The sequence below is a fragment of the Pseudophryne corroboree genome, chromosome 7 (genome assembly GCF_028390025.1).
Source record: "Pseudophryne corroboree isolate aPseCor3 chromosome 7, aPseCor3.hap2, whole genome shotgun sequence".
Taxonomy (NCBI): domain Eukaryota; kingdom Metazoa; phylum Chordata; class Amphibia; order Anura; family Myobatrachidae; genus Pseudophryne; species Pseudophryne corroboree.
In genome coordinates, this window is record NC_086450.1 from 103,186,577 (window position 1) to 103,199,093 (window position 12,517).

At 48.1% G+C, this 12,517-nt stretch overlaps 1 protein-coding gene across 1 annotated transcript in view; it reads right to left on the reverse strand.

The window, feature by feature from the left end:
* Positions 1-1,234: 1,234 nt before the first annotated feature.
* The window catches only part of LOC134944706 (myosin-IIIb-like), a 65,075-nt gene continuing 53,792 nt past the window's right edge, over positions 1,235-12,517 (reverse strand). Inside the window, exons 3-4 of the mRNA XM_063933504.1 lie at positions 2,310-2,414; positions 1,235-1,920 (exon numbers count right to left, since the gene is read on the reverse strand). Coding sequence (XP_063789574.1) covers positions 1,717-1,920; positions 2,310-2,414 — 309 coding nt within the window. The 3' untranslated portion in view covers positions 1,235-1,716. The remainder of the gene's footprint in view (positions 1,921-2,309; positions 2,415-12,517) is intronic.

Below are 12,517 nucleotides of genomic sequence, written 5' to 3' on the forward strand. Positions count from 1 at the left end.
CGGAAACACTGCGTTTTCGGGGCGTGTGGATAAAAACGCTACCGTTTCCGGAAAAAACGCAGGAGTGGCCGGAGAAACGGGGGAGTGTCTGGGCGAACGCTGGGTGTGTTTATGACGTCAAACCAGGAACGACAAGCACTGAACTGAACGCAGATGCCGAGTAAGTCTGAAGCTACTCTGAAACTGCTAAGTAGTTTGTAATCGCAATATTGCGAATACATCGGTCGCAATTTTAAGAAGCTAAGATACACTCCCAGTAGGCGTAGGCTTAGCGTGAGCAACTCTGCTAAATTCGCCTTGCGAGCGATCAACTCGGAATGAGGGCCAATGTTCGCACTGCGGCTGCGCCAAGTAAATTTGCTAAGAAGTTTGGTATTTTACTCATGGCATTACAAGGTTTTTTCTTCGTTCTGGTGATCGTAGTGTGATTGACAGGAAGTGGGTGTTTCTGGGCGGAAACTGGCCGTTTTATGGGAGTGTGTGAAAAAACGCTGCCGTTTCTGGGAAAAACGCGAGAGTGGCTGGAGAAACGGGGGAGTGTCTGGGTGAACGCTGGGTGTGTTTGTGACGTCAAACCAGGAACGAAACTGACTGAACTGATCGCAGTGGCAGAGTAAGTGTCGAGCTAAACAGAAACTGCTTAGAAATTTCTATTCGCAATTTTGAGAATCTTTCGTTCGCAATTCTGCTAAGCTAAGATTCACTCCCAGTAGACGGCGGCTTAGCGTGTGCAATACTGCTAAAAGCAGCTTGCGAGCGAACAACTCGGAATGAGGGCCATAGTGTAATCTTTTGTGACATTCAGCGCTATGTAAATAAATGTATGCAAATTAGAGGTGGGCAAAAACGGTTTCATGAAATATTCTAATCACTTCATATTTGGCTATTGCTGTACGTTTTGCAGGTGGATTTTGCAGGGGAGATGTATCAAGAAGACTTCTAAAAGACTGGAGAAATGGAGAAATTGCCCAATCAGCTGCTATCTTTTATTTTATATAATGTACATGATAAATGTTAGCTAGAAGCTCATTGGTTGCAAAGGGGAAACAACTCCATTTGTTTAGTTCTACACTCTTTAGGAGGCTTGATGCACATCTATCTTGATCTGTCATCATCTCTGAAATATTCACAAACTATAGATTTCACAATATCTGAATTCACAGCTACAAATCGAAGATTGTAGCACCAAAACACCAACCTCTGCAAAATGGCCCTGTTGAATCACAAGGCTCGATTTGTGCTAATTTTCTTAGCAACGTCGCCCATCTCTGATGTAAGTCTAAAACAGTCCCGGCTCTCGTCTGTCTCCAGCACTCCTTTGTTACGCTTTCATTTCAATCAGCCTTACATCAACTGCTATAATCACAAATTATACAGATCTGCTGGTTTTCAGACCCACAGGACCACTTTACCTTCTGCTCAAAGGGAATAGATGAGCTTCAGGCTATTAACACCATTTGTGAGAAATGAGCAATTTCTTTTCATATGCAAAAGATGGAATATTGAATTTAAATGAGACCGAGGCAGCACAGGAATAGACACAAGCAGATTGCCTGATTTGCTAAATAAAAAGGCTGGCTATATTTATTTATTTCATGTTTTAGGAGCTAAGTTAAAACTAGACTGTTTCCAGCCAACCAAAACAGATTATCTGACAGAAACTCAGACGGAGCTCCATCTGTTATACCCAAAGTATCCAACGGTTCCTGCTGAACATTATCGCTGAAACCTGTGGCGTGTTTCCAACTCTGAAGCAGACGACAAATTGAGGCGATGGGAAAAAGCACACGGGAAGACAGTAAATGGCAAGCAGCGATTACCGAAGTCAACCAGCTTGACTCCTCCTTCTGTTGTCAGAAGTATATTGTTCCCTTTCACGTCACGATGGATGATTCTATTATTGTGCAAATGCTGAAGACCCTGAAAAACAAAACAGCAAAAAATTACTCCCTTGTTTAAAAATAATTACTCTGCTATTAGGATCTTAATGACAAGCCTACATTAGCATCTGTCCAGCACAAGCCTGGCGCACCCTTGCTGTGAGGCGCTACACTAGACATGCTACGGATGAATAATACAAGCAGATTCCGCTCAGCTGTTACATGACAGAGCGGGGGTTAAGCAATCAGTGGCTCTCCAGCTAATGTGGAACTAAAAGTCCCAGCATGTATTATATGCCAGGTGTCCTGTGATACTAAAGCTGTAATTGCCATCTGCATATCTTTAGGAACGCAAGGTCTTGCCTGCTGCTGTAAAACTACAAGTCCCAGCAAACCCTGAGCATCAGAGGCTAGTTTGGTGAACCTTACCAATAATGCTCCATATAGGATATATGAAATTATAGCTTCATCCAAACGCTGCCCACACTTCAATATGCTTTTCACAAGATCTGTGACAGATCCGCCGTTACATAGCTGTGGAGAGAAAACACATTACAGGTTGAGTATCCCATATACAAATCTTCCGAAATAAGGAATATTCCGAAATATACAGAATTTTCTGAGTGATAGGCCCTACACACTGGCCGACATCAGTCAAAGATATGAATGATCTAGTTCATAAATGAACGAGATACCGTTCATATCTTTGAGTGTGGAGGCTCCAGCGATGAACGAGGCGCGGCCCGGCGCTCGTTGATCGCTGGTCCCCCGTCGGCTGTACATGCAGGCTAATATGGACGATCTCGTCCATATTTGCCTGCACTTCAATGAAACTGCACTCCCCCCGTCACTGCCCCTCCGCCACCGGGTCGCCCGTATCCGCCATCGGGCAGCTCGGCGGCGGATCGGCCAATGTGCAGGGCCCTTGAGACTGAGATAGTGAAATCTTTGTTTTCTGATGGCACAATGTACACAAACTTTGTTTAATGCTCAAAGTTATTAAAAATATTGGCTAAAATGACCTTCAGGCTGTGTGTATAAGGTGTATATGAAACATAAATGCATTCTGTGCTTAGACTTGGGTCCCATCACCATGATATTTCATTATGGTATGCAATTATTCCAAAATACGGAAAAATACGATATCCAAAATACTTTTGGTCCCAGGCATTTTGGATAAGGGATACTCAACCTGTATCACTGCATTTAGAATATGTTATAATTCATTTACATTAATGCGGGTCACTGCGTCGCTTAATTATAGCCATCAAATGATGGAATAACCTTTGAAATGAATGTTGTTTCTACTGACAATACCATGACATAAGTAGCAAAATATCAAATAAGAATATTCCTGTATAATGGGCATGCATTTAGATTAGACTTCCAAGACGGAAACAGGGTTACCAACTGTCATGTAGTGAAAACTGAAATTGCTATCTGTCAGCGGGGAAAAAAATGAAAGGTCATTTAAGTACATACAACTCATAATTTATTATTTGTCTGCAGATGTTTTTTTTAGGTTTGTTTAAATAAAAAATGAGTTTTATGGTAAGAACTTACCTTTGTTAAAACTCTTTCTGCGAGGTACACTGGACTCCACAAGGAATGGACAATGGGGTGTAGAGTAGGATCTTGATCCGAGGCACCAACAACCTCAACGCTTTGACTGTTCCCAGAATGCATAGCGCCGCCTCCTATATCACCCCGCCTCCCTGCACAGGATCTCAGTTTTTAGTTAACCAGTCCAATGCAGTAGCAGGAAAAGAGACGACAACGGTTAGTAGCCACAACACCGCATTCTCATGACAGGAGACGTGTCAGCGGCTAATGCCATACCAACCCAAAGAAGCTAAGTGCGTCAGGGTGGGCGCCTTGTGGAGCCCAGTGTACCTCGCAGAAAGAGTTTTAACAAAGGTAAGTTCTTACCAAAAAACTCGTTTACTGCTGCGGGGTACACTGGGCTCCACAAGGAATGGACAATGGGGATGTCCTAAAGCAGTTCCTTATGGGAGGGGACGCACTGTAGCGGGCACAAGAACCCGGCGTCCAAAGGAAGCATCCTGGGAAGCTGCAGTATCGAAGGCATAGAACCTTATTAACGTGTTCACAGAGGACCACGTAGCTGCCTTGCACAATTGTTCAAGGGTTGCACCACGTTGGGCCGCCCAAGAAGGTCCAACAGACCGAGTAGAATGGGCCTTAATGTGATCAGGAGCAGAGAGACCAGCCTTCACATAAGCATGTGCAATCACCATTCTAATCCATCGGGCCAGAGTTTGCTTGTGAGCAAGCCAGCCCCGTTTGTGAAACCCAAACACAACAAAAAGAGAATCAGATTTCCTAATAGGAGCAGTTCTCTTCACATAGATACGGAGAGCCCGTACCACATCCAATGACCGCTCTTTGGCAGACAGATCAGGAGAAACAAGTGCCGGAACTACAATCTCCTGATTAAGGTGGAACGAAGAAACCACTTTAGGCAGATAGCCGGGACGAGTCCTAAGAACCGCCTGGTCACGGTGAAATATCAAATATGGGGAACTACAGGACAAGGAACCCAAATCCAACACTCTTCTAGCTGAAGCAATAGCCAGCAGAAACACCACCTTAAGGGAAAGCCACTTAAGGTCAGCTGAACCAAGAGGTTCAAACGGAGACTCTTGTAACGCCTCCAAAACCACTGATATGTCCCAAGGAGCCACAGGCGGGACATAGGGAGGTTGGATACGCAACACGCCCTGAGTAAAGTTATGCACATCAGGTAAGGTTGCAATTTGTCTCTGAAACCACACCGACAAGGCAGATATTTGAACCTTGAGGGAGGCCAGACGCAGGCCTAAATCCAGGCCCTGATGAAGAAAAGCCAACAACTTGGCTATACTAAACTTGGAAGCGTCATAATCGTTAGATGCGCACCAAAGTAAGAATGCCAGACCCTATAGTAAATCCGAGCCGAAGCCGATTTCCGGGCCCGCAACACAGTTTGAATGACCGCCTCAGAAAACCCTTTAGCCCTTAAGACGGAAGCTTCAAGAGCCACGCCGTCAAAGACAGCCAGGCTAGGTCCTGGTAGACACAGGGGCCCTGAACGAGGAGGTCTGGGCGTTGTGGAAGTAGAATTGGACGCTCTGACGATAGGCCTTGCAGGTCTGAGAACCAGTGCCGTCTGGGCCACGCTGGAGCTATGAGAAGCAGAATTCCTTTTTCTTGCTTGAACTTCCGAATTGCCCTGGGCATGAGTGACACCAGAGGGAACACGTACGGCAGCCGACACCTCCACGGTACCGCCAGCGCATCCACGAATGCTGCTTGAGGATCCCTTGTCCTTGCTCCAAAGACCGGAACCTTGTGATTGTGTCGAGACGCCATCAGATCTACATCTGGAAGGCCCCACCTTTCCACTAGCAGTTGAAACACTTCTGGGTGGAGGCCCCACTCGCCGGCATGCACGTCCTGACGACTGAGAAAGTCTGCTTCCCAATTCAGGACTCCCGGAATTAATATCGCTGATATGGCCGGTAGATGGCGTTCTGCCCACTGTAGAATCCGTGGGACTTCCTTCATTGCTAGGTGGCTTCGAGTGCCGCCTTGATGATTTATGTAAGCCACTGTGGTGGCGTTGTCCGACTGTGCTTGAACAGGACGGTTCTGAATTAAATGCTGGGCTAGGTTCAAGGCATTGAAGACCGCCCACAACTCCAGAATATTGATCGAGAGGAGGGACTCCTCCTTGGTCCACCGCCCCTGAAGGAAGTGTTGCTCCAGCACCGCGCCCCAACCTCTTAGACTGGCATCTGTCGTCAACAGGACCCAGTCGGATATCCAGAACGGACGGCCCCTGCACAGTTGTTGGTCCCTGAGCCACCAGAGCAGCGACAGACGGACCTCCGGAGTCAATGAGATCATTTGAGACCTGATCTGGTGAGGCAGGCCGTCCCATTTGGCTAGAATCAGCCTCTGGAGAGGGCGAGAGTGAAATTGAGCGTTCTCCACCATGTCGAATGCTGACACCATGAGGCCCAGCACCTGCATCGCCGAATGTATCGACACTTGCGGACGAGATAGGAAGCCACGAATCCGGTCCTGAAGTTTCAGGACTTTCTCCTGAGACAGGAACAACCGCTGGTTGTGAGTGTCCAATAGTGCTCCCAGATGGTGCATGCTCTGAGCAGGGATCGGGGATGACTTCTTCCAGTTGATGAGCCACCCGTGGGTTTGCAGAAACCGGACCGTCCCATCTAGATTACGCAGGAGAAGTTCTGGGGAATTTGCCAGGATTAACAAGTCGTCCAAATACGGCAGTATCCTGACCCCTTGACGGCGGAGTACCACCGTCATCACCGACATGACTTTTGTAAAGACTCGCGGAGCCGTTGTTAAACCAAAAGGTAACGCCCGAAACTGGTAATGGCAGTTGCCAATCGCAAATCTCAGGTATTGCTGATGAGACACTGCTATAGGAATATGCAGGTAAGCATCCTGTATATCCAGGGAGACCATGAAGTCCCTAGGTTCCAAGGCCAGAAATATAGAGCGAAGGGTTTCCATCCGGAACTTGAAAACCTTCACAAACCTGTTCAATGCCTTGAGGTTGAGAATGGGCCGGGAGGACCCATTCGGTTTCAGGACTAGAAACAGCGCAGAATAGTACCCCCGGCCCCTCTGTGCAAGAGGCACCTGTACTACGACTCCTGTATCCAGGAGGGTCTGTACCACCGAATGTACAGTGTTTGCCTTTGTCTTGTCCAACGGGATATCTGTCTGGAAAAATCGATGAGGGGTTCGGTTTTTGAAGGCTATGGCGTAACCTCGAGTGACGACTTCCCGTACCCAGGCATCTGAAGTGGTCTTCAACCATTCCTGGGTATACCCTAGAAGCTGGCCCCCCACCCTGGGATCCCCCAGAGGGAGGCCAGCCCCATCATGCGGCAGGCTTATCTGTCTTGGAAGCTGGCTGACGGGCCGCCCAGGCTCTTTTGGGCTTAGGCTTACCAGGTTTGGAAGTGCGGGCCTGCTTGTTGTACGCCTGACCTTTTGCTTTACCTGAAGGATGAAAGGGGCGAAAGGAAGTACCTTTAGCCTTCGACACAGAAGGAGCAGTACTTGGCAGACAGGCAGTTTTGGCAGTAGCCAAGTCAGCCACAATATTACTTAAATCCTCCCCAAACAGAATATCTCCCTTAAAAGGGAGTACCTCCAGGGTTTTTCTAGAGTCCAGATCCACAAACCAGGATCTCAGCCACAATATCCGGCGAGCCAGTACAGACGTAGTAGAGGCCTTGGCTGCCAGGATACCGACATCAGAAGCCGCCTCTTTACTATAACGAGAAGCTGTGACAATATATGACAAGCATTGTCTAGCATGGTCAGAGGATATTTCAGCATCTAACTCCAAGGCCCATGCTTCAATGGCCTCTGCAGCCCAAGTAGCTGCAATAGTGGGCCTTTGTGCAGCACCCGTGAGGGTGTAAATCGCTTTCAAACAACCCTCCACACGTTTATCCGTAGGCTCTTTTAGAGACGTGACGGTGGTGACCGGTAGAGCTGAGTAAACCACCATCCTTCCACATGTTTCCACATCCTTCCACTGGAGGAGGCGTTTCCCAATTCTTAGACAGCTCTGGCGCGAGGGGATAGCGAGCCAGCATCTTCTTTTGAGGCACAAACTTCGTACCCGGGTTTTCCCAGGGTTCCTGACGTATATCAATTAGGGGGTCAGAGTGAGGTAAAACTTGTTTAATCACCTTCTGACGCTTGAACCTGTCTGGTTTCTTAGGAGGAATGGATGGCTCGGGATCATCCGTAATCTGTAAAATTAACTTAATAGCCTCCAAAAGATCAGGAACATCCACATGTGAACCACCCTCCCCATCAGCCGTATCTGAGTCAGAACCTGTGGGGTCAGTGTAAGTGCCGTCTTCATCCGACGAGGTGTCAGTGACAGCAGTGGATTGTGAGGAGACAAGCGCTCGCTTAGAGGACCCCTTGGACGTAGGCGAGCGACGGTCAGACTTTTTAGTAGTCAGGGATGGTTCAACTTCTTTATTTGAGCAGATAAATCGTCCGCCCACGGCGGGTTAGTTGCAGGGACCACAAACGGTTGCACCGGCATTGGGGGTCCCATAGGGGGTGTTAGTTTATGAACTAGCATATGCAGAAGCGTGGAAAAAGCGGCCCACGGCGGGTCATTATTTGCCCCCGTTGTCACTGTCCCACTGGGGGGCAAGGACCCTCCAGACCCAGAGCTGCTATATTCTCCTCATAGGTATCTGCGGCTTCAGCAACACCGGCAGTGTGTTCAGCCCCAGAACTGTTACCCTCAGAAGCAGACATGATATAACTTGCAGTATCAGGTAACACAGTACAATTTGTAAGCAGCACAATACCTCTAGCCCAAACCCCTGCGGAGTGTAGTCAGCACCAGCAGAGATAAAGGAGAGATATGGTGACTAAATCACAGAGAAAAATACGTAATACAGTATATCTTTGTGAAAATCCTATATTAGATAAAACCTGACGCACCAAGCCCCCTCAGGTTATAGAATATAGGGATAGCAGGTTGAGTGAAAGACACGAAATGGACACCACTCAGCTATCAAATGCACACACAAATAGTCACAGTCTGTACAATGCAGAGGTTATTACTAACAATAATACTGCACTGGACTAGCTTACACAGCTATATAACAATAGATATAACAGTACACAGTAAGAACTGGATGTATATCACAGGGTAATTGTACTAGGAAACCCTGACTAAGTGCACTCTTTCTTAACTAACACTGACTAAAAAAGGCAGGTAGAATACTTAAGTGTGTTGTAAAGTCACAGCACTGACAACCAGGCGGCTTTACATAGGAGGATTTGCCCAAGCATTCCCAGGAACAGTGAGCTGAGGGATAATGGCGCCGCAGACACTGCCAGGGAGTGAGGGAGAGACAGATATGCAGCTCCAGGGCGGGAACATTTGTAGAAAATGGTGCCCTGGGGCTGGGGGAGGGGCTTCAGGTCCAAGCTCTATCCCCCTGCTGGCAAAACCACCGGGTACTGCGGGCTGTAATAAAACGGTTTATAGAGAAAACCTGACCTGTCCCATGCCCTGGTGATCTAGTGGGATCGCCTGTACTGCCACAGTGTCCACCGCCAGCGCGCGCGGCCCGCCTCCCACTGACCGCGCCGGATCGCGATAAAGACCGGGTCCCGCAAGCGGGACCCACTTACCACCTCCCAAAGCGCGGCCAGGCGATCCCGGAGAGCCCCCGTCGTGTGTGCCTGACAAGAAGAAAACCGGAGCCTCCTGCTGTAGTTACCCGGCAACCAGGGCTCGGGAGTGTACAGCGCCGCCGGGGAGAGCCGGAGCTGCAGCCGTGAATGTCCACTGACATGTAACACTGCTGCTGTCCTTGAAGTCTTCACTTTTTTCCTCAGAAAAAAACTCTTTTTAGGGCTGCCTGGAGCAGCCCCTCTGTTAAGTGCCTGCTACTGCAGCACCAACTACAAAACTGAGATCCTGTGCAGGGAGGCGGGTGATATAGGAGGCGGCGCTATGCATTCTGGGAACAGTCAAAGCTTTGAGCCTGTTGGTGCCTCGGATCAAGATCCTACTCTACACCCCATTGTCCATTCCTTGTGGAGCCCAGTGTACCCGCAGCAGAAACTGAAATATATTCCATGTGCCTTGAAAGCTCCAAGTCATCCTGCCACAGAATCTGTAATTCATGAGTATCCCGGTTTAAAGGGATAGTATGGTAAGCCTACTTATACCCCTTTTCTCATACGTCCTAGAGGATGCTGGGGACTCCGTAAGGACCATGGGGTATAGACGGGATCCGCAGGAGACATGGGCATACTATAAGACTTTGAATGGGTGTGAACTGGCTCCTCCCTCTATGCCCCTCCTCCAGACCTCAGTTAGAATCTGTGCCCAGGAGTGACTGGACACACACTAGGGGAGCTCTACAGAGTTTCACTAAAGACTTTATTGTTAGGTTTTTTATTTTCAGGGAGGCCTGCTGGCTACAGGCTCCCTGCATCGTGGCAGTGAGGGGAGAGAAGTCAGACCTACTTCTTCTTAGTTCAAGGGCTCTGCTTCTTAGGCTACTGGAAACCATTAGCTCCAGAGGGTTCGATTACTTGGTTCGCCTAGTTGCTTGTTCCCGGAGCCGCGCCGTCAACCCCCTCACAGAAGCCAGAAGAAAGAAGCCGGGTGAGTATAGGAAGATCAGAAGACTTCAGTGATGGCAGAAGACTTCAGTAACGGAGGTACAGTGCAGCGGTCGCGCTGCGCTCCATGCTCCCACACACCAACGGCACTCACAGGGTGCAGGGCGCTGGGGGGGAGCGCCCTGGGCAGCAAGTTACTGATGGTCTCAAAACTGGCAGTAGATGAATATTCGGTGCCCAGACACCGTGTACCAGACCCCCGCCAGTATTAAGCAGCGTCCCGCTGCGCGCCATTGCTCCCGCATCGACAGCTTTACAAGGGTGCAGGGCGCAGGGGGGGCGCCCTGGGCAGCAGTATATACCTGTTGGCTACGCATGTATACAGTGTGTAGACACTGTATAGGGACCCCCGCCGGCATAAAAAACGCTATATTAAAAGCGGGATGAAGCACGCCGAGAAGGGGCGGGGCTTAGCCCTCACTACATGTTTCAGCGCCATTTTTCTCCATGTCCCCGCCATAGCAGTTAAAACAGTGCAAACGTGGGGGGGGCAGAGTGTTTAGTGCTATATAGACGACAATATAACACTATGTTAGATAAATGGGCTTGTAAGCTGTGTGTTGTGTATATATCTCTGTGTGTTCCCTGGTCAGATACCCACTATAGCTTGTTAGTCGACATATGTCGACAGGCGTGAGTGCTCTGTCACAAAGTTACGGGGATCGCTGTCGGCATCACCGACGCCTGTTGGTTCTTGATTCAGTGTATGCAGTGTCAGCAGGTCGGTAGTTGTTTGCTTGTCAAAGGTAAACACTGTATGGGAGACACAGTGGTATGTGGGGACCCTGTCGACACCAACTGTTATTACTGAGTGTAAATTAACATGCTGTAACTGCCTTATACCTGTATGTATATATATTTATATGTATATGTATGGTACGGTTCCTTGGGCCTGTAGCTCGAGCACAGATTAGGTAGTAGAGGTGGGGAAGTGTTATTATATAGGTATACTTCCCTTGGACCTCTCGAGGTCACCAGATGGTTATTTTGCCTGGTTTCTACTCCCTGTTGTCGACGAATACTAGGCTTTCTGTCGACCATAAGGTTTACTATTTGATCCACAACTGGGGCTTTCAGTACATGGTCATACACATTCAGAACACATTAATGTCACTAGAGACCCTACGGTTCAGGACAATCCACTTATATGTATGTTATATATATATATATATATATATATATATATCGGATATGTGTGTATTTGTGTATTACATTATGATTTCTAATGACTGCTGAAGTAAAAGTATTCTTTCTCATGTGCTGGTCGCTCTGTTGATAAAGCTCTAGGTCGGCCGTGAAGAGCAGATCCTCACAAGGAGTCCGAATGTTTATTCTTTTCCCGCTGCGGATAGAATACGGTGAAAGTCAACTCCTGGTCGACACGGGGCCCTGTCACAAAGGATTGTACACAGGAAGCGAAGTGATATTTTATTTCTATGCTTTGGCGTTATTTGCATTACATGCACATGGGGGAGTGTTTATATTCGGAAAAGCATCTGATAGTATTACCCTAAAGAGAGTGGGGAGGTTTCTTATGTTGAGTCTTCTCTATAACATGGCAAGAAATGCTGGGGCTGACTCCGAGAGATACTGGAGTGTTTCCCTGGGACGGTGTACCGCTGGGTGGGGAGGCCTCAGTTCAGTCAATCTCGGTGGATACCACTGGTGGGTCTAACTTCGTGAGTTAGATTCCCTCACAACAGTTGGTGACGCATTCTGTTGTGGGATGCAGTCATTTTTTTCCGTTCTTTTTTCCCTTTCGGTGCAGATTGTGGAAGGTGAAAAGGTAAGAGTTCTGCAGCCTTGTTAGGTTTGCAGAAGCGGATGTCGTTTTCTGTTCTACCACATCCACCGCAGGTCGTTGGGTCTATCTGGCTGGAGCCCACTTTCGTGGGAACTCGTCTACTACTCTTCAGTCAGTCCGAGAATGGCCTTGGACCTGTGAGTTAATAATGGAATCCAAAAGGGGACATGCTGGAGTTTACAGCTGATTCCCCTCACTGATTTTTTGAATAGATCCTCCGATTCCCCTCTGGAAGGGGAGGTAGTACGCGACGCCATACCAGAGTTGCGTCAGGTTCAGGACTTTGTCCTGCTGTCCCTAAGAAAAAAAAAAGATTTCTACTTACGATGGTAGCTCCAGCACGTAAGGGTAGAAAAGGGGTTAAATGCGTTTTTCTACGCATTCGGCTTACCTGGGTTGATATCCAGGATTGTATTGGCCATTTCACCGGAGTGATGGCAGCATGATGGGTTTCTTTCAATAGTGAGAGCCATTGTTATTCTGTACTGAGACGCTCTCCTGATTAAGGCAAGGTAAAGAAACAAGTGGTACAAATCGTTTCTCTCTGACTGTTCTTCAACACAGGAATGGCTGTTGTTCCCAATGACGCAGATGTCGGAGGTGGGTA